The sequence below is a fragment of the Ovis canadensis genome, chromosome 15 (genome assembly GCF_042477335.2).
Source record: "Ovis canadensis isolate MfBH-ARS-UI-01 breed Bighorn chromosome 15, ARS-UI_OviCan_v2, whole genome shotgun sequence".
Lineage (NCBI taxonomy): Eukaryota > Metazoa > Chordata > Mammalia > Artiodactyla > Bovidae > Ovis > Ovis canadensis.
Genome location: NC_091259.1, coordinates 86,343,729 through 86,366,790, shown reverse-complemented (window position 1 = coordinate 86,366,790; position 23,062 = coordinate 86,343,729). Strand labels below are relative to the sequence as shown.

The 23,062-nt window shown below is 41.2% G+C and overlaps 1 protein-coding gene across 1 annotated transcript in view; it reads left to right on the top strand.

Moving 5' to 3' along the window:
* LOC138420212 (fatty acid desaturase 2-like protein FADS2B) overlaps window positions 1-19,989 on the top strand; it is a 39,727-nt gene extending 19,738 nt beyond the window's left edge. Inside the window, exons 3-12 of the mRNA XM_069553342.1 lie at window positions 617-814; window positions 2,963-3,064; window positions 6,288-6,413; window positions 10,485-10,545; window positions 13,154-13,227; window positions 13,388-13,485; window positions 15,118-15,214; window positions 17,098-17,177; window positions 18,408-18,533; window positions 19,929-19,989. Of these exons, the coding sequence (XP_069409443.1) occupies window positions 617-814; window positions 2,963-3,064; window positions 6,288-6,413; window positions 10,485-10,545; window positions 13,154-13,227; window positions 13,388-13,485; window positions 15,118-15,214; window positions 17,098-17,177; window positions 18,408-18,533; window positions 19,929-19,989 (1,023 nt within the window). The remainder of the gene's footprint in view (window positions 1-616; window positions 815-2,962; window positions 3,065-6,287; window positions 6,414-10,484; window positions 10,546-13,153; window positions 13,228-13,387; window positions 13,486-15,117; window positions 15,215-17,097; window positions 17,178-18,407; window positions 18,534-19,928) is intronic.
* The last annotated feature ends 3,073 nt before the right edge of the window (window positions 19,990-23,062 follow it).

Here is a 23,062-nt window from a genome sequence, read left to right as displayed (position 1 = left end):
AACTATACTTCAATAAACTTTTTGGTTTGGAAAAGTAGAAAATTAATTTAAGGGGTTTTCCCTGGCAGCTCAGTTGTTAAGACTTCTCCTTTCAATGCAGGGGGTGCAGCTTTGATCCCTCGTCAGGGAATCCAGATCTCACATGCTTCACAGCCCCCCAAAAAACAAAAACGTAAAATAAAAGCAATATTGCCACAAATTCAATAAAGACCTCAAAAGAAATTATCTGCATCAAATTTGTTAATTAATCAGTTCTAAAAAGAATTATTAAAGTTATGTATCTGTTCACTGAACCTCCTCCATCCCCCCAAAAAGAAGTAAGTTATAAGTCCCATTACAATGTGAGGACAGTTTACAAATCACTACTCATTTTTCTCTTCTCCAGAAAAAAAGAAAAATATTATCATAATTTGTTTTAAGCATTTTGCTTTGTTAAAAATTTTTAAGGTTTCGTTTTCTTGTTTAAATTATGCCTAATTAAATTTATTAAATAAATAAATGACTATTCATAAAATTAAGGTATCATACACTGATAAAATAGATTAATAATATGTGCTCATCTGTGCTCCCTCTCCACTGAAGAAACTAATTCCTTTCTTGCATGCTTATTTCACAGTCCCGGTTGGTGGAAGATTTCCAAGAACTGCGGAGGACATTAGAGACCTTGAATATGTTCAATGCCAACCTGGGGTTCTTCTTCCTTCACCTCGCCCAGATCTTGATTTTGGAGGCCCTGGCTTGGGTAATAGTGTGGCATTTTGGCAGTGGCTGGCTTATCACAATATTCATTTCTTTTCTTCTCACAGTTGCTCAGGTAAGTAGGTATCTTAAGCCTAGGCAGTGGCTCTATGGGAAGCCTCAGAATTTTTCTTCTCTCTTTACACGGGTATCAGTGGCTGCCTGGCACTTCCTGTCAAGCTAAGTTATCAAAACCCACAGGGCCCCAGTTCTCTTATCTGTAACATGGGGTAACAACTTTTTATGGAAATATTCTGAGGAGAACTAAGCAAGTTACTCTGTAGAGTACTTAGCACAGAGACTGGCATGTGGTAACTATCCTTGACAGTTGCTGCTCTTTGCCCGACGTTATCCGCACAATGTCAGAAACTGCAGTTCCTTTCTAGGCCACGTAACCTTCACCTTTGTCTTTCGTTCATTAACCAACCGACGTTTCTCATGGTTGTTCGATGATTTTGTTAAGACTATAGGCACACACACGAGCTTATTTTGTTCTCTTTTTAATCGCTCAGTTGTTTCCAACCTTTTTGACCCCATGGACTATAACTGGCTCCTCTGTCCATGGATTTCCTCAGGCAAGAATACTGGAGTAGGTTGCCATTCCCTTTACGAGGGAATCTTCCTGACCCAGGGATCAAATCCGAGGCTCCCACATTGCAGGCAGATTCTTTACTGTCTTAGCCACCATGAAGAAAGAAAGCCCCACATTAATTTATACCTATACGTGTGTGTGTGTGTATATATATATATGTATATATATATATATCACTATTTATACATGCTGTTTAAACATGCTTCCACTTAAAAAAAAAAGATTCTACTAAAAAGAAGCTATATATCTGTATTTTTTTTAAATTACCTGAGACCCTAGCCAAAAGCCTCATTTCACCAATACTTATCAGTATACCAGTCTATGAAGAGAGTCTATTTATTATTACATGATAATAGGATGGTTTTTCCCAGTGGTCATGTATGGATGTGAGAGTTGGACTGTGAAGAAGGCTGAGCGCCGAAGAATTGATGCTTTTGAACTGTGGTGTTGGAGAACACTCCTGAGAGTCCCTTGGACTGCAAGGAGATCTAACCAGTATATTCTAAAGGAGATCAGCCTGGGATTACTTTGGAGGGAATGATTCTAAAGCTGAAGTTCCATTACTTTAGCCACCTCATGCTGAAAGTTGACTCATTGGAAAACACTCTGATGCTGGGAGGGATTGGGGGCAGGAGGAGAAGGAGACGACCGAGGATGAGATGGCTGGATGGCATCACGGACTCGATGGACGTGAGTCTGAGTGAACTCCGGGAGATGGTGATGGACAGGGAGGCCTGGCGTGCTGCAATTCATGGGGTCGCAAAGAGTTGGACATGACTGAGTGACTGAACTGAACTGAAGGATCATGTATTCTACCAGAAATGGCAATCAGCAGCTGGCATGTAGCAGGGCAATTGATAAATCCTTTGAATGAAGCACAGATCTCTGAAGATGGCATTCTATGACCACAACACTGTATTGTGGACACAAAGGGAAACACCCTGACCCTACACTTGGGAAATGGTCTTCCAGGGGAGGAGCTGGTCATTGAAATATCTAGACATGATATAAGGCAGAAGGAAAAGAAACAAGCATGTGCTGTTGGAGCAGAAAGAGCTATCTAATTCTAATTGAGGCAACTGGGAATGATTTCATGGAGAATTAACATCAGTGTTAATTACAAAATTTTATCTGCTCATTTTTTTCTTGAAAAGTCAACTTGCTTTATTCTTTGAAAAGCAACTTTTGGAATCAAGAAAGGAAACAAATATTTGACTGCTTAGCATTATCAGGAATTTTACATGCATTCAGCTGCAAAACAGCTGAATAAGCAAGGTATAGTATAATCCCTGCTTCTCAAACAAAGAACTGAGTTTAGAGGTACTGACTAGCTTGCCAAGAGTTGTATAACCTGTAAAGTGGTGAAGGACAGTTTAGAGCCCTAGTCAACCTGACTCCAAAGGCATCCTCCTTCCATTCCACACTGGAGATTGTGACAGTTGAGAGAAGAGTATTGTCAGCTAACAGAACCACCTGTGCAAAGGCACAGAGATGGGAAAGAACACAGCAAATGGGCAGATGCACACAGAGCTCTCTCAATATTCCCAGGGGTTCCCAGGTCTACCAGAGGGCTCACTTACTACTTTCTTCTTAACTTGTCAACTTCTCTGACAGTAATCCTGTCTCTTCTAGGCTCAGGGTACATTTCTGCAACATGACATGGGACACCTTTCCATATTTAAGAAGTCCAAGTGGAACCGCCTGATGCAAAAATTTGTGATGGGTCATCTCAAGGTACAGAATGTTCCAGGAGTATGATGGGATTCTGAAAGTCATTTCACTAAGCAGTGCTTTCTACATACACTTATCAGCAAAAGATGTTACTACAAACCCCACAAGTAAATGTAAATATACTAACAATGTAGTGACTATACACACACACACACACACACACACACAAACATTATAACATATATGCTAAAATTAGAATTTTAAGTGTTTAGGAGAAATGGTTAATTTTATTTAAGAAGTTCTGTTTTTTCTTAGCCAACAAACTATTTGGCCCAATCCCTGGTACACCATTAAAGAACCACTTCTCAGGACGTATACCCTATAAAGTCATGAGTAGAGATATTCTTAGAAGGGGTCTGGACATGTACTTCTAGGAGGCTAGGGGAATCCAGCAAACCATTTAATCCTGGGAAGACAATGTACAAATAAAAGAAATGATGCAGAATAGATAAAAGTTTAACAAAAGAGAGAAACCATGGAAAGTTAGATGGCTCGGTTTAAGAGTTGAGGGTTGCAAAACCCAGACTACTGGAAAAATCAGGGGCAGTTGGTCTTATCCCCCTCAGATATGCTCCAGAAGGACAGGAACACTATCCTATGCACCCCTGAAATGCAGGGCCTAACAGAGTGCCTAACACACAGTAGGCCTTCAATAAGCATTTGTTGAATGCATGAAGGAATGGATGGATGGATGGAATGATGGATGGATAGATGGACAGATGCTAGATAACAGGACATGGATTGATGAAAGTAGGTTTTAGCCCAGGCTCTGCTAATGCTCACTGTACAACCCTGAACAAGTCAGCTTCTATCTTTGGCTCTCAGTGTTCTCATCTCTAAAACTAGGACTTCAACTGGATATCAGCTTTTCTATGATGTTCTAGGATTTGGTGAGAAACCAAATGACAGAATGATCTCTGTTCGTTTCCAAGGCAAACCATTTAGAATCACAGTAATCCAAGCCAAGCTAACTCTGCTAGCCTTTGCCCTGCTTAATTTTGTACTCCTTTTCACTATTCTTGCCTTGATAACCCCATGAACAGGATGAAGTGGCAAAAAGATATGACACGGAAAGATGAAGTCCCAGGTCGGTAGGTACCCAATGTGCTACTGGAGAAGAGTGGGGAAATAACTCCAGCAAGAATGAAGAGACAGAGCCAAAGTGAAAACAGTGGTGAGCTGTGGATGTGACTGGTGGTGGAAGTAAAGTCCAGCGCTGTAAAGAGCGATATTGCATAGGAACCTGGAATGTTAGGCCCAAGAATCAAGGCAGATTGGAAGAGGTCAAACAGAAGATGGCAAGAGTGAGCATCCACATTTTAGGAATCAGTGAACTAAAATGGACCAGAATGGGCGAATGTAATTCAGATGAACATTATATCTACTACTGTGGGCAAAAAATCCTTAGAAGAAATGGAGTAACCCTCATAATCAACAAGAGTCCTAAATGCAGTACTTGGATGCAGTCTCAAAAATTAAAAAATGATCTCTGTTCGTTTCCAAGGCAAACCATTCAATATCACAGTAATCGGAGTCTATGCCCCAAACACTAATGCCAAAGAAGCTGAAGTGGAATGGTTCTATGAAGACCTGCAAGACCTTCTAGAACTAAAACTGAAAAAAAGATGTCCTTTGCATCAAAGGGGGCTGGGATGTAAAAGTAGGAAATCAAGAGATACCTGGCATAACAGGCAAGTTTGACCTTAGGATGAATGAAGCAGGGCAAAAGCCAACAGAATCTTGCCAAGAGAACACACTGGTCACAGCAAATACCCTCTTCCAACTTTATTATTCCTGTATATATTTCAAATATTTTCATTTTAACACAAAAGAAATATAAAAATCATTTTTTCATTCTGAGGCTTTGAATCTAGTATGTATTATATCCTTACACAGCCCGCCTCAATTTGACTGGTCACTTATTAAGTGCTCAGTGGCCACACATAGATAAGGGCTACTCTATTGAGCACTGGAGATCTAAAATACACATTAATCACTTTTTGAGAGATGTCATATATTCAGTAAAAGCTATGACTATTGCTTATTCTTCTATAAAGTATTAACATAATAGGGGAAGGGAAGAGAAATTTAATATCTCAATATGCCAGTATTCTACAGAGAGCAATTCATGTCTCCTTAAACAACCCATGCCGGTAAATGTCATTGTATTATACTATATTTACTGAAGATGAAACTGAACATCAAAGGGTAGATGGTTTTCCCAAACCACACAGATGCATTTATATATCCAGTGGATGCAAGTAAGTTGATGTGCTTCCAAATCCTTTTCTCTGTTAAAACCTTAAGATTTTCACTGAAAGAGAAAAAAGTCCCAAACAACTTAATCACAGATGACATGAGCTCAGCATCAACTAAAATACTTTTATTCTTTCATATGTAATGAGATCACTGAAGCTTGAACATGTGATGATCAGAGGCAAGCCCCCACAGGAGATGACTTCAGATCCATGATTCTTTAAAATATTCATTGAAGTAGGAACCCTGGGGCCATTTTCTCCCCAGAACTAATTAGTTTTAGAGCTGAAGTTTCTTTCTTTATAAAATAAGAAGTGTTCTATCTGCTCTACCTATTTCATGTTTCTTTTTAAAAGGAGGACAAAAAAAAAAAAGAAAGAAAGATGGAAAAACATTTCATTTCAATGGTTTTTCTTCTTCTTCATTATCAGGAGTTGTTTTAACGTGGAATTTGTGTTCCTGGGTAAGATAATTATTTGCTGGTAAGCTTTTAGAGCCTCTAGGCAATGAATCATTCTGTGACCCAGGAATGAGGGGTGGCGGCATGTTCCAGGAATCCATATCCTAATTAAACTTTGGAGATGTAGGCAGAAAACTCTGATTGTTACTATTCAGACGCTAGTCAGGTCCGAAACATTGCGACCTCATGAACACAGCACACAAGGCCTCCCTGTCCATCACCAATTCACAAAGTTTGCTCAGACTCATGTCCATTGAATGGGTGATATCATCCAACCATCTCATCCTCTGTCATCCCCTTTTCTTCCTGCCCTCAGTCTTTCGCAGCATCAGGGTCTTTTCCAGTGAGTTGGCTCTTCACATCAGGTGGTCAGTATTGGAGCTTCAGCTTCAGCAACAGTCCTTCCAATGAATATTCAGGGTTGATTTTCTTTAGTTTTGGAAAACTCTGATAATGAAAGGTATTTCAGGAGAGAAATCTTGCATCTAATGAATGTTCTTTTCTCCTTAGGGCTTATCTTCAAAATGGTGGAATTACCGGCACTTCCAACACCATGTAAAAACAAACATCTACCCCAAAGACCCAGATATTGACGTAGGCCCACTTTTTGTTCTTGGAGATTTCCAACCTGTCGAGGTATGTTTAGAAATCCTAAGCACTAGAGAAATGTTTTAGGAAGCAGTTCTTGGAAAGGTCTACACCTTTGTCTTGAGGAGATCAGGCTGGAGATTCTGGCTTCAAGTATGTTATCAGAGCATCTCTATTTAAGCCCAGGATATAGATTTTATTTATTTTTTAATATAAATTTATTTATTTTAATTGGAGGTTAATTACTTCACAATATTGTTTTGGTTTTGCCATACATCAACATGAATCTGCCACAAGTATACACATGTTCCCCATCCTGAACCCCCCTCCCACCTCCCTCCCCATACCATCTCTCTGGGTCGTCCGTGTGCACCAGCCCCAAGCATCCAGTATCATGCATCAAACCTGGACTGGCGATTCACTTCATATGTGATATTATACATGTTTTAATGCCATTCTCCCAAATCATCTCATCCTCACCCTCTCCCACAGAGTCCAAAAGATTGTTCTATACATCTGTGTCTCTTTTGCTGTCTCGCATACAGGGTTATCATTACCATCTTTCTAAATTCCATATATATATGTTAGTATACTGTATTGGTGTTTTTCTTTCTGGCTTGCTTCACTCTGCATAATAGGCTCCAGTTTCATCCACCTCATTAGAACTGATTCAAATGTATTCTTTTTAATGGCTGAGTAATACTCCATTGTATATATGTACCACAGCTTTCTTATCCATTCATCTGCAGGATATAGATTTTAAATAAGTGAATCTGGTGTGGTAAGAAAAGAAGAAAATGTGGAAGGAATGACTTCATGATCTTAAAAATCATTCAGGCTAAATCACATAGAAGGCATGGCAGTACATTCAACAAGCGCTAAATCATGAAACATCTATATATCTAGTTATGTCAACTAATTCTAGCTGTTGGAGGAAACTAAGCTGTTATTTTTAGTTTAGGTTCGTTTTGGTTCATTTATACATGAAACTCACCTCAAATGCCTCATAATACACAGGACCTCGCCTCTAACTCAGATTTCTTGAGGAAAAGAAAAAGGAAGGCAAACTCCAGGATCTCTCAGCTGTTGACTTTCTTAAACCTCAGCTTAAACACCAGCATGTAAGGATTATTACCAAGATTTTTAGAGTTGGCTTTCAAGATAGAAGGCAGAAGGATAACCACAGAAAGGTATCTCTTTCCTTGAGAAGAAATGATGGATCCTGAGAATTACGTGCTTAGGAAGAGGCTCTGCTTCCTTCTGGAAGAATTTAGGAGCTTTCTAAAAGCAAAGGAGTGTAGCTTGGTCACTTGCTGGGTGGACTTTGTGGTAACCAGAATTGTGCAACTTTCTCAAAATAGGTTTTCCCAGTTTGGGAAGACAACCTTCTTCCAATTAGGGAAAAGTCTCCTGCCAAGATATAAAGAAAATAAAAGAAAGAAAGAAACCTTGACTGCATTCTTCAGTCAGTTGTTCTTCACAATGACTCCACAAACAAGTCAGAGCTCTCCAAAGTTTGCAAACACCTAAAGTGAAGTCGTTCAGTCCTGAGTGACTCTTTGCGACCCGATGGACTGTAGCCCCGCCAGGCTCCTCCACCCATGGGATTTTCCAAGCACGAATACTGGAGTAGGTTGTCATTTCCTTCTCCAGGGATCGAACCTGGGTCTCCCACATTGCAGGCAGACTTTACAGTCTCAGTGCCAGGGAATCCTTGTGAACTCCTCGGCTGATCACTAAACTTATAACACTTTGAATTCTCTCCTCATTCCCTCACAGCAATGGAGATTTGTCTCACTGGAGTTCATGAGGCAGCCTGGCCCCCTCCAGAAGTCCTTTCTGTAGAACTGTATCCAGTTCACATGCTGCCTCTTCACAGAGGATGGAGACATCATCACTTCTCCATCATTCGAGAGACATATCCCTTGAGGCTTAGGTTTCTATTTACTATAATTTCAAAGCCAATGCACACCACATTACTTACAATCAGTTAATCTCTAAATTCAGCTGTTTTGCAACACAACTAATTCTGATAAGCCTTAAATGTTTCTGTTCTTCCCATTTTACTGTCAGTCTTTCTACCACTTTCTTCAAACATTCATTCCTTTAACAAGTATTATTTAAATCCTCTAGGCCCAGGTCCTGTGCTCATACTCTGGAAACGTTAGACTTCTTCTTTGGAACCATACTCATAAATCAACCCTTCATCCACATTTGCCAACTCTCCAAAATTCTCCACCAACTCCCTCTTCCAAGTTTCCTACCACTTAAATATCCAGAAGCTTGGGAGTAACTGCAAATAACTATCATTACTTTATCACCATGACATTTATTTTTATTTATGATAGTAAGAGAACCAAGGGTCAAGTCTAATATCTAAATAACAGAAGAAATATATAGAAGGGAAGGTGTCAAAAAAATGAGAAAAGCAAAAAATTAAACACGGCTCACAGTGTTGTAACTGAACATAGGGTAAAATTATAGAGGGGGTTTGAATTATCATTTATTCATTAATTCCTTAAACTAAACGTTTATCAAGTGTCTCTTAGGTTATAGAGTTAAACCATTACTTCTATGCCTCCTCTCAAGATATTTGCTGCCTTTGTGCATTTGGGCACAGACTAAATTAACTAAGAAGACTCCTAGGAAATGACTCAAATTCCCAGTGGTAAGTTTATATATTATCAAGCCTTAAAATGAGTAAACCACAGCATGAGATCCATGATGGAATTAAAGGATGAAAGATGAAGTAGATACCAGAGTTATGACTATGTGTTTTATAATGTAACTATTCAACAAATATATGTTAAATGGATGAATGGATACAAGCAGACTGAGCTTCAAGCAGAATTCTAAGCACATGGGTTGAAGAAGACCTTGAAAACTTATCAGAAATATTTCTCCTCCATCACCATTCTATTTACAACAGGACAAAGATTTTAAAATGGCTCCCATGGGAATAATAATAAACGATCAGTTCACTTCAGTTCAGTCGCTCAGTCGTGTCCGACTCTTTGCGACCCCAAGAATCGCAGCACACCAGGCCTCCCTGTCCATCACCAACTCCCGGAGTTCACTCAGACTCACGTCCATCGAGTCCGTGATGCCATCCAGCCATCTCATCCTCGGTCATCCCCTTCTCCTCCTGCCCCCAATCCCTCCCAGCATCAGAGTCTTTTCCCAAGAGTCAACTGTTCACATGAGGTGGCCAAAGTACTGGAGCTTCAGCTTTAGCATCATTCCTTCCAAAGAACACCCGTGGCTGATCTCTTTCAGAATGGACTGGTTGGATCTCCTTGCAGTCCAAGGGACTCTCAAGAGTCTTCTCCAACATCACAGTTCAAAAGCATCAATTCTTCGGTGCTCAGCCTTCTTCACAGTCCAACTCTCACATCCATACATGACCACTGGAAAACGATAGCCTTGACTAGACGGACCTTAGTCAGCAAAGTAATGTCTCTGCTTTTGAATATGCTATCTAGGTAGGTCATAACTTTTCTTCCAAGGAGTAAGCGTCTTTTAATTTCATGGCTACAGTTACCATCTGCAGTGATTTTGGAGCCCCCAAAAATAAAGTCTGACACTGTTTCCACTGTTTCCCCATCTATTTCCCATGAAGTGATAGGACCAGACGCCATGATCTTCGTTTTCTGAATGTTGAGCTTTAAGCCAACTTTTTCGCTCTCCTCTTTCACTTTCATCAAGAGGCTTTTTAGCTCCTCGTCACTTCCTGCCATAAGGGTGGTGTCATGTGCAAGTGGAATAAAGCATCCCTGCAAGAATTGCCCATATTTAAATAAAGAAAAAGGCACCACAATATTTCCTTCCCCTTCCTCAGTGCCTTCACTTTGACAGTAAATGAACTCTGACCAGATGGCTCTTTCCATAGAGGTTCTACACACACACACACACACACACACACACACACACACGCACACACGCACACAGAGACACACAGACACACATGCATGCACACAGACACACACATATATGCACACACACAGGCACACACACACATACAGACACACACACGTGCACACACACACAGAAACACAACCTTGAGTATAGTAACAGAAGTCTATATTGTTCTTACTTGTGTTCTATCCTCTCTCCATTCAGTATGGCAAGTACAGAATCAAATTCTTCGACTACGAGAAGCAGCACCTGATCTTCTGCCTGCGTGAGTCACCAGAGAGCCACAATCCTTATCACCCAGTTTCCGGGAAGCAAACAGCTGTTGAGCCAGAAGGCATGACTGAAATGCTCCCACAGAGAGACGATCCCAGGCCTTGTGCCTCAGAAGAGCAGCCTGTATTATTTCAGACTTCCTGGGGTGTAATTTGAAGAGGAAAACAGAAGAGTGATTAAGCATTCTTAATGGGCATCTCATCACTCTGGCTACTGTACAGGGAAGGTGATGGTCCAAGAAGGATGGGAGGCTGGATGCCAATCAAGGGGTCTGGTGTCTGTGACTCTCATCCTGGATAAACTAAAGGCAACACTTACCAAGAAGAAAAGGACAGTGGTATATGGATAGGGAGGAAAAACAGGAAAAGAACGCTCAAGCACTGACAGTAGGTGCCAGGAAAAGCAGAGTCTCATGAATAAAAGCCAGCTGTAGAGCTTCTGTGTGGAAGAAAGTTGACTGTTCCCACAGCTTGCATACACCTGTAGAAGGTATTTTAGTGGACAGATACACACACACATACACACACACACGCACACACATTTAATAAGACAGGTCGGGATATGTTCTAGGCTTGAGAGAAAATAGAGTAGCTGAATAATGCTAATAACAATACAAATATTAGAAGCAAAAGTGTTTTGCTCTTAACCAAGTCAAACTCATGATTGCTCACAAAGAAAAGTTTAGGACCCCAAAATATGCTCATCTGAAACACGCTTACTCATTTGGAAAAGAAACCCAAATTAGGAAAGATTCCAAACATTTCCTATAGATCAGTGGTTCTCAACTAAGAACATTGCTGCCCCCAGTGGGACGTTTGACACCATATAGATACTTTTTTGATTATCGCAACAAAGAGGGAAGAATGGTATTGACACCCATGGGGCAGAAGCCAGGGATGTTATGAAATGTCTTATAGTGCACAGAACAGCCCTGAACAATAAAGAATTATCTGACCCTAAAATGCCAACAGTGTTAAGATTCAGAAACTGTTACAGATGATCTGGCTTGCCCAAACATTGGCCACCAAGGGTCATCTGTCTCGTGCCTGACCGGGATAGCCTGTAAGTCCATTTTCTGAGACACGAGGCTCAACCACCACTGCAGCCTCTTCCAGGGCTAGAATTCTGAGGACTTCTCCTAATGCAGTTATTCCCTTTCATGACCAAAAAGGGTGTGGAGGACATTGGTGCCCCAGTTTGAAAGGGAACTCTTCCAGCCCAGACAGACATATATTCACATAAGAAAAAACTGTTGGAGTCTCTTATCTGAACTCTCCTCCTGTGTGTAGTAAACCAATACAGCCTTAGCTTATGAGGAATAGATGAATACTGTAGCTCGCTGCAGAATGCCCAGCTTACAAACCACATCATCCTCAGGAGCTGTTTCATTTTGTCATTTTCTTTCAAATGTCTTCAACGTAGTATGACAGGTACAAATGAGTCATACTCAACCTGTGAGAGAGAGATGAGGCTTGACACTTCATAAAGGTGGCGAGACAGCTTTCATGCAGATTCCTGTAGTAGGGAAAGGTAATTCAGTACAGGCTGAGCTCAACTCTCCAGAAATGAAAGGTGGGAGACTTTTAAAACACTGGGACATGCTAATGGGAATCAGGGAAAGATGATAAAGGGAGGGGAAGCTGGTCGTGTGGTTAAGCCACCCGTGGCTTCTCACTGGTGCTTATCAAAGTCAAACTCCTACCCTCCCAGAGGCTGCAGGACAGAGCCCAATCTTCAAAGATTGTATTTCAAAGGGATAACTCCCAAGTCCTTGAGAAAAACATTTCTGGGTCAGAGAAGATCCATCTCAGAGGGACAGATTAAGAATTTTATAATTGTAAGTTTTCTAACAAATGATTGAAGAAAAGGAGGTCAGAAGCCTACTGAACAAGCAGTACGTTCTTTAGACTGTCTTGAACTTTCTCAGGCAGGGACTTTGAGGTGTCAGTGTCATCCCAGGAGCACGACCTTAAATTGTTCTGAGAAACTATTTCTAGCATTTGTGTGAGTTTCTTAGTATGTAGGGTGGAGAAAATCATTTGTGCTGACAGTTCGCAGACTCTGAAAATCTATGGGTCACGTCTGAAGCCTAGTTAGGACAGGGACTCAGAGCATCTGACTAAATTTTGATTAAGAAGAGAGTTGTCAAAATCTGAAGGGTCTCCATATGACTCCTACCTGCTCCAGGCAACTTCACTGGTCCTGGGGGAGATGCAGGTCTACTCTGTATCTGCCACCTCAACATATTGTGACAGGGCCCAACATGAAGGATAGTGAAGAATTGAAGGATTCCAGGGACCTTGAGAAAACTTGAAAGCTCACAGCAGAAGTCCTTCCAGGATGCCTTCATGGAATGACTCAGATCTTCAAAGCTCCCCTAGTCTCCTTAAGGGAGCTCGAACCAAAGTCCCGGTTCACCCTCAGAGGCTCTGAAAGCCCAGCAGCATCCAGGATGTGGTTGTGGATCTCCACCATGCATCCTTCTCAGGGGCAATACTCCAGGGGCAGCATGTTAGGAGATCACCTCCCACTAGGGATCAATCTGCTCATGTGTTCACTATCTTCTTGTTGGTTTTTTTTTTCTTCTTCTTCTTTTTCAGTTTCCCCCTTTGTCACACCAGTATATTTCAACCTGGGGTCTATTCTAGAGATGTGCCACAGAAGGCACTGGGAGGTGAGTAACTCGTTTCCTTCTCTAGAGCTAGATCAGGCTGGTAGAAAAGGGGAAGAGTAATGCTTGATCCTTTCCAGATGCAGCTTCCTTGAGTATAAGGATATAAGACTTAAACAGTTTTATTTCCACTAGCTTAACTTTCAAGCACTTCTTTCTGCAGGACATTGCCTGGGCCATCAGCTTTTATATCCGCTATCTCATCACATTCGGTCCGTTCTACGGAATCTTCAGAACCATGGTGCTCATATATTTAGCCAAGTAAGAAAACAATAATATTATCCTACTCATACTGCCTGGATGGTCCTCTTACCTTTCTTACTTGATCTATTTATGATTAGCAAAGGTTTGCAGTTTATGACACAAGACTGCATTCTTGTAGCTGAGACACTTCAAGAAAATGTGGAATAAAACAGCTGAAATAGTTGAATGAGTTTCTGGGAAACTGCATTTGCCCAGTCTTGCCTGTTTTCCCACGTGATTAATTCCCAATTACAGTATAGTAGTCCCTCAGCATCTGAGGAGGATTAGTCCCTGGACCCACCTCAGTTACCAAAATCCAAAGATATTCAAGCCCCATAGTCATCTATCCATATATGTGGTTCCACAACTGTGGACTCAAGCAACCACTAATCTTATAGTACTGTGTGTTTTCTTAAAAATATCCATATTTAAGTGGACCTGCATGTTTCTCAAAGGTCGACTGTATTCTGCCTGATCACCAAGTCCTTCAAACTGTAATCGAGCTGGACATCATAATTCTTACCAAAGAGAACAGGAGGCCAATCTTTTTAAATTTATTTTACAACTACAGATTTTCCCAAAATCAAAATGACTTTAAACTGAATAACCCTCTTCAACTTCCCAATGTATTCCTTCCTCATTCATTTGCATTACTATTAATAAAATAACGGTAGCTACTATGCATCAGGCAATTTGCTAAAGGCTTTACGTTGTGGGCTTCCCTGGTGGCTCAGACAGTAAAGCGCCTGCCTGCATTGTGGGAGACCCGGGTCAATCCCTGGGTCAGGAAGAACCCCTGGAGAAGGAAATGGCAACCCACTCCAGTATTCTTGCCTGGAAAATTCCATGGATGGAAGTGCTGATGGGCTACTGTCAATGGGGTCGCAAAGAGTCAGACACAACTGAGCAACTTCATTCACTTTACATGCATTATCTTATTGGATGTAATCAAAAATGCACAACCAGGCAATGTAGATAGTATCAATTTCATTTTTCTGATAAGAGAACTAAAGTTCAGAGAAATTAAATCACTTACTCAAGAGCAAATAAGGGCCAGTGGCAGTGCCAAATCAGAGCTTGTACTCAATTCTATCTGACGACAACAGCCAAGCCGTTGATTGCATTGTGTATATCTTTAATTTGTTGTTGCTTTAGTTGCTAAATCATGTCTGACTCTTTTGTGACCCCATGGATTGTAGCCTGCCAGGCTCCTCTGCTTTGGGGATTTCACAGGCAAGAATACTGGAGTTGGTTGCCATTTCTTTGTCCAGGGGATCTTCCCAACCCAGGAATCAAACCTGGATCTCCTGCATTGGCAGATGGAATCTTGACCACTGAGCCACCAGGGAAGCCTGGCCTTCAGTTATCTAGGTATCTTCTGAGCCTGGCACCAATGCCTACAGAAAATACTGGGGACACTGCTCTGGTCCAGTAGGCTGCAAGACAGGTAGTGAGACTGAATACCTAGTATGCCATCTTTAGACATAAAAGGCCTGCAAAGATGAAAAACAAACCACCACCACATGATGGAACCTTTGAGTCACTGCCATTTCCTCTACTGCTCAGCCAGATCTGCCAGTGGCTACGCAAGCCCAGTGACTGGAACTTAGACTCCCCAAGGAATGATCATATCTTCCTATTCTCTTAAAGGTTTTTGGAAAGTGTCTGGATTGCATATGTTACCCAGATGAGCCACATACCAATGAAAATAAGCAAAGAGGAGAACCGGGACTGGTTCAGCTCTCAGGTAATAATGCTGTTCCGGGAAAACATCTACCAAAGCACTCTGATTACTGTCTGCTTACCTCAAATAATGTTCATTGGAGGCTTGCCAGGGGCCAGGCACTGTCAACTGTTTTGCATGTAGCTACATGAGATGTAGCTACATGTACCTACATGCTCGGAATATTCCCGCTTTGCGAATGAAAACCTTGAGGTATGAAGAAGCTGCACAGCTTGTGCAAGATCACACAGCTAAGTGGCAGAAGCAGGTTTTGTTTATTAATTTGGCCACACTGTGCGGCAGGCAGGGTCTTAGTTCTCCTACCAGGCATCAAACCTGTGTTGAGCACACAGTCTTAACCAGTGGACCGGTGGAAATTCCCTAGAAGCAGGTTTAAAACCTCAGCAGTTTGATTTCAGAACCTTGGCTTTTAACCAAGGCTTAATAAACTACAGTCCAAGGGACAATCTAGCCCAGTTTTTATTTTATTTTTTTAAGTTTTATTGGAACACAGCCACACTCATACATTAGGTATTCTCTATGATAGTTTTCATTCTAAAACAGCAGAACTGCATAGCTGTGATGCAGAATTGAAACATTTACTGGGCGGCACTTTACAGGCAAGGTTTACTAAACCTGCCTCAACATGATACGACCTTTCAATGAATCTCACACTCCTAGAATAACCGAAGGGAGAACCCTGGAATCCCCCTCATTTCATTGTACAGATAGTGGGGCCCAGAGAGGAGACTCAGTATTCTCAGCAAGCATGCTGTTAACGATTACAAGATTCATGACCCATGCAGAATACCACTGCCTGCTAAGCCTGACCCTGGCTGTGCCGTGATTAACTGGAGAATCCAGTCATCACACTGCTTCCTTCTCCATGCTCACTTGCAAATTCAGTGGACATTCCACACAGTAGTGATTCTCAATCTTTTTGGTCAAGAAACCACTCTTAAAACTTATTAGAGAACATAAAAGAGCTTTCGTGCTGGAAGTTATATCCACTGATACTTTGAAATTGAAACTGAGAATTTTTAAATATCTATTAATTAATTTTAAAATAACACGATAAAGCCGATAAAGGTTAACATGAGGGTGATTACATCATCCCATGTTTAATAGCCTCTGGAAAAAACCATGCTATAACGTGCATGAATGAGAATAAAAAAAGGCAAATACTGTCTCAGAAGTATTATGGGGATCATTTTGACCTTGAAGTTCCCCTGAAAGTGTCTTAGGGACCCCAAGGTGCTCTAAAGTACACTCAAGGAACCCTGACATAAAGCAACTGCAAAAATACCATTCAAAATGGCAACAACCCTAACAAGAATTAAATCTTAGAAAGGCACTGAATAGAAGTCACATTCATAAGCATTCTAAGTAGTCTGAAGAATCCTATGAACTTTGTACAAAATAAAATACATTAGATTAAAAAGGAAGCTACTTGTATATATTAATAAACATATTTCTATGCACAAAACTCTTGATTTAAGCCCTTGCATGCTTTATTCCCCATTTAGAAGTCCTTTAAGTCTATTCTGTGGTAATAATATTCAAACTCCTATAATTTCTACGAGTCCTACAATCCCGCTTCCATCTGCCAAAGTCCTTACTCATGATACCTTAGTCTTCTGATTTTGAGGGCTGATAGTGACTTAGTCCTCTCAGATCCTATTCACTTCTTCATATCTGTTGCCTTATCAATACTTCTTAGCAAAATGCCTATTTCCTTTATAATTGTAAGGTCCCTGAGACCTGGGACTTATTTTTATCCCACATGGTTTGTTACATAAAATACATACTCAATCAGCACTTGTTGAATGATGGATAAACAAAAGAATGACTAAATATCTTGTTTGATACGGGTTCATTTATATCTAATGTAAGCTTTTTCTTTGCAGGTCTTGGCCACCTGTAATGTTGAACATTCCTTTTTCAATGACTGGTTCACTGGGCACTTGAACTTCCAAATTGAGCACCAGTGAGTAAGAGAAATAGTTTATGATAAAGGGCAAGGGCTGTTACTAATAACCGCCCTCCATAGAGTCCAGAAAGGAGCAGTAGACTCACAATCTTAAGGGAAAAAAATGAACCAGGATTCTCTAAAGGATGCTATTTTTCAATTAACGACAATGATAGATAAGGGAAGAAAGAAATGAAGGAAGTGTCACAATTGCAAGTAAATGGAGTGAAATCTTGGAAAAGTATCAGTGACTCAGTTTCCAGATTCCTATGGGCTTAGGAAATGGTGATGTCTTTGCATTTTCTTTGTTGGGAAAACCTCAGAAAAATCAGGACACTTGAGTTCAAACTTAACTATGCTATAACTCAAATATTTATTTATCTGTGTCTTTAGAGCCAAGTTTACAAAATAATTAATGAAGTGGAGTCCCTGCTGCAATTTATACATGGTATCTGGAAATACTTTGCCAATGGGTCAGTTACAGAGAGGAAATGGGTAATTCACACCTTGATGCAAGTTGAAACACTGAGAGTCAATTTCCCCAGAGTGTCAGGGGAAAGGCTTTCCACATTCTCTTTGTCTAACCATGTGAGTCTATGGTAGTCAAAGAAAGAACAAGACCTTTATTTGTTCAAGGAATTTTTTTTTCATTCTATCTCTCATATTAGGGCTTGAAAATTTCAGCAAAACAAAACAAAAAGATTATTACTCATAGTTTTATTAAAGGAGAGGTTTCCATCTAAGACAATCATCTGGGAGACTAATGAAAACTTGGGATTAAAAAATCCATCTCTCCTCACTTCTTATTCCTTTCCTGGGACTTTTAGCTATTTCCCATTACTTAATAAACATTAATCATCTTGATAGGAAGGTAGAAAGAGAGACTAAGACAGAGATTAGCAGGGGCAGGGTGGGCGGTTCAGTATTTCCAGTTCTCTAGGTAGTTCTAAATGGTAGAAAGTTCTAAATGATTTACTTTCATTGGATCAGGCCAAAAATAACAAGTCGATGGAGCTAAAACATATTCTCTTAGTTCTTCCTAAACATCTGCCACCCACAAGGCTTGTAGAGGTTTAAGGGATAAGATGAGTCTGGCAGCAAGTTTAATTTCCCAGAACAAATGTATTGTGCAAGGTCAAGGTTGGGTCTGTGTGGCTGATACCATTTTATTTTGTAAAAGGGGAAAGGGAACTTTGGGTTTCTCCTTAGGTCTGAGAAGTTTTATATCTCCTTTCTCTGTTTCCCTAGTCTATTTCCCACAATGCCATGCCATAATTATCACAAGGTGGCACCTCTGGTGAAGTCACTGTGTGCCAAGCATGGACTACCATATGAGAATAAGCCCATGTTGAAGGCATTTGGAGATATTCTCAGGTAATAACAGTCCCTCAACCCACAGCTCTCATTTCCCTTCACTGTTGCTCACCAGACTCTTCACTGCTTTATGAATCATTCAGCCAATAGCTACTTATTAAGGAGCATCCACGTGCCCAGCATGGACATGAGGCTCAGTACGGAACAACACTAACACAGAAATGATAACAGTCATTCCTACCATTTACCTGCTGCCTTCTGGGTACTTCTTAGCGAAAATACCTTGACACCCTACTAAATTTCAAGCTTCTTATAAACCAGGGTTCTGCATTATTTGTCTTTGTATCACCCACAGAGCCTTGACATGCTTTAGAACTTAACCAGTGGGAGGGACTCTCAAATTATCTGGTCCAGGGCTGCAAACTAAGATGCTTGCAGGGTCTGGTGGGACAGGCAGGCGTGTCTCTTCCTACAGGAACTGAGAATCCATACTCATCCTGAAGCATTCACAGTTCCCTGGAGGATCCTGTGCTTGTCAAATTAACTGCCAAAACCTTGGTTACACTTTTTTTTAAGATTAGGAAAAAGAAAAACAGTATCCTATTAATATGAATAAATAATGCAGCAAGCCTAGACCTAGTCATATCAGATCCCTGAAGAGTGATCCATCTTCACTTTCTACCATTGCCCTCCTCCTTTCCTGCCCTCCAGATATCTGACCTCCCTACAGTTGACACATAACTCCCTGCCCCTTGCCATGACCCATCCTTGGTCACGTTTTCTTCTACCAGAATAATCTTCCAACTTGCCACCCACCTCCTGTCACCTTCTCAAGTTCCATTCACTCTCCAAAGCTCACCTGAAAGGTCTTTTCTTCATCTCAGTCCTCCCTTGCCCCCAAGACTACACCTGTAGAGTAGAAGAGAAATGCTTGGTTCTCTTCATGTCTGACCTTTATCACAATCATGATTCAATAGCATATTGGGTAATACATGTCTCCCAGTGCAGACCAGGAATTCCAGGTGGACAAGACTCTCATCACTCCTATTCCCTCCTGTATCACCAGAGCCTAGAAAAATATTTCCCTTTATAAAGTAGGTGAGGTAGGTGGGTACAGGATGAGTTGGTTTATAGTTATATGATTTATCTTATAGTGATTCAGCAGAGCTTTTTCTTTTAATACTGGAGAAAAGGGAAATGATGCTTTGGGGTACAGAAAAGCATGCAACAAAAGAAAATCTCAGTCTCCTCCATATAGAAAATGTGAACTCACCTTCTAAAACATAAGTCAGGGTGTATTTGACTCCCTCCACCGGGCAAGATAGAAAGAGGCCTTTCAGATATAGCTGAAAATGACAGCGTTGTAAAGTATTAAGTAAAAGAGCAAATGTTCCATGAAGTAGCTCCTTTGACCCGAATCTCACCTACTCATGATTTCGTCTGCTCCTCTTGCAGGGCCCTGAAGAAGTACGGAGCCCTCTGGAAGGAGGCTTACTGCACACATCCAGAAATATAATCCAGATGTGCTGGTGCTAAAGAGAAAAACCACAGGCCCCAAAAGTGTCACTTGTGCTAAAGCCCATGATACCAAACCTCTACAATACCTGACAGAATTGCACTTACAGCCTTCCCCAGAAATACAATCTTAATCAACTAGTCTGGAATTTTGGGGTAGGCACTGTGGTGATAATCTGTTGCATTTCACTCCTTCTCCATTCCTGCCCCTGGCCCAGAGAAAGATTATATATATATATATATATATATATATATATATATATATATATATATATATATCTTCATAATAAAACCTTGTAATCCCTCCCCCATAAAAAAAAGGTGTCTGCCCCAAATATACTTTGCTGATGGCTTCCTTGCCTTTCCTTTCTTCCTATAAAAACCTTCCATTTGCACAACCCCTCAGAACTCCCTTCTGCTTAATAACTGGGATACTGCTTGATTCATAAGTCATTGAATAAAGCCAATGAAGTCTTCAAATTTACTCAATTGAAGTTTTTTTAACAGCTTGTTCAATAAACTTCCCAGAGGAAGACATGAAGGCCTATTACTTTCACAATTTCCCAGATCACTGAGCATGGCGTTCGAATTCAGATGATCCACTCTGTGGATCATGTCTGCCCTCTGCTCACTGGCCACTTGCATAAAGACGGCTTAACTGGGCAGACTTCCATTTAAACTAAATGACTCATGAGAGTTATGTTACAGTCCTACCTGAAATTCTTCAATGGATTCCCATTGCTCTTGGAATAAAGTTGCAATCTGCAACCTGGTGATTGACAACAGACTACCAGCATTGGCCCTCCTCCAGGAACCCTGCCCCACCTTGTATAGTCCCTCCCTCAGCTTCAGCCCCAGGCAGCCAAAGTAGGCACAAGGGAAGAATTTTTGACCTCAAATAACACCCCAAAACTAAGTCTCCATACCACCTCCAGGGAACCAAAGGATAAGGACATGACTGGAATTTGAATGCCAGAATCCTTTTAGAAGTGAAGGGTTCTCCATCCTAGAAGATCCCATGTTGAAGCGTCAACCATATCCCATCATAAATGGACAAGTTACAAAATCCACTAATTGAAATCTGCTTCACCAACATTTCTGCCAATTAATACATCCTCCACCAACTCATAATGTTTGACTGAATCTCAAATCAAAGACACAGATTTGAGCCCTCCCCACGTCTCCTCGCCAGGTGGCCTCAAAATAGAACTCTTCTCAAAAGCTGGTGCCATAGTATTGGTTTCTACGTACTTCAAGTAGTGAGCCCTTTGCTTGGTAAAGATTTTAGGGAAGCCTCCCCATTAATTCAAGGCCTCCTTTTGATATATTCTGTAGTAATTACTAAAGGTATAAGTTTGCATCCATTTCTATTATCCTTAGTTTTCCACTGTAACCTGCAATATCCATAAGAGTAGAGACTGCCTAACATGACAGAGACACTCAATGACAACGTGCAGAAGGAAGGGAGGGAGGGGGCTGGAGAGGAGAAAGGAAGGGGGGAAAGAAGGAGTTTGTCAACTACAAATTGGCACTTGACAGCTACCTCCACAAGGAATAAATCAAGTGCTTCTGCAGCTGCTGACATTCAGTTCCCTCTGAAAGGAATATACAGTGGAGAACAGGAATGAGGCACTCTGTACTCTTGGAAAAAACTGGCAGGGCAGGTCTTCAGATCGTTAGATATTTGCAGAAGAAGATTTTATGAACCCAGTTATTACATCTCTTCATATCCAGAAAAGCACTAAACTCATTAATGGCGAATTTGCTCATGACTAGCAGCAAACCTCTGCCAAAATGTGTGCATGACTGCAGGTGCCCCCTTCACTAAAATCATGTAAGACACTTACCTTATCCCCTAACAAGACACTGAACTTTTTTCAGAGATAAAAGAACAAAACTGTAAGCCAGGCAGAAGTTCCTCTTTGGAGCAGTTTCTCATAGCTATCAGAAATCCTGTCTCCCAGGCTGTAGTCCTCATTTTGCCCCAACAGAACTTAACTCACAGCTCTCATACTGGACCTTTCTTTCAGTCTATAGAAAGAAGGGAGGGAGGGAGGGAGGAGGCAGGAAGAAAAAGCTGTGTGTAAATGTTGCTGTTGTTCAGTCTCTAAGCTGTGTCCAACTCTCTTTGTGACCCAAGAATTGCAGCACACCAGGATTCCCTGTCTTTTGCTGTCTCCCAGGGTTTGCTCAAACTCATGTCCATTGAGTCAGGGATACCATCTAACCATCTCACTCTCTGTTCCTCCCTTCTCCTCCTGCCCTCAGTCTTTCGCAGCATCAGGGTCTTTTTTTAGTGAGTCAGCTCTTCAAAACTAGGTAGCCAAATATTGAAGTTTCAGCATCAGTCCTAATGTATATTCAGGGTTGATTTCCTTTAGGATTGACTGGTTTAATCTCCATGAGCTTCAAGGGACTCTTGAGAGTCTTCTCCATCACCACAATTGAAAAGCATCAACTCTTTGGTGCTCAGTCTTCTTAATGGCCCAGATCTCACATCTGAACATGATGGCTGGAAAAACCATAGCTTTGACTATATGGATGTTTGTTGGCAAATGCTGTATCAGTTCAGTTCAGTCGCTCAGTTGTGTCCGACTCTTTGCGACCCCATGAATCACAGCATGCCAGGCCTCCCTGACTATCACCATCTCCCGGAGTTCACTCAGACTCACGTCCATCGAGTCCGTGATGCCATCCAGCCATCTCATCCTCGGTCGTCCCCTTCCCCTTCTGCCCCCAATCCCTCCCAGCATCAGAGTCTTTTCCAATGAGTGAACACTTCACATGAGGTGGCCAAAGTACTGGAGTTTCAGCTTTAGCATCATTCCTTCCAAAGAAATCCCAGGACTGATCTCCTTCAGAATGGACTGGTTGGATCTCCTTGCAGTCCAAGGGACTCTCAAGAGTCTTCTCCAACACCACAGTTCAAAAGCATCAATTCTTTGGTGCTTAGCTTTCTTCACAGTCCAACTCTCACATCCATACATGACTATTGGAAAAACCATAGCCTTGACTAGACAGACCTTAGTCGGCAAAGTAATGTCTCTGCTTTTGAATATGCTATCTAGGTTGGT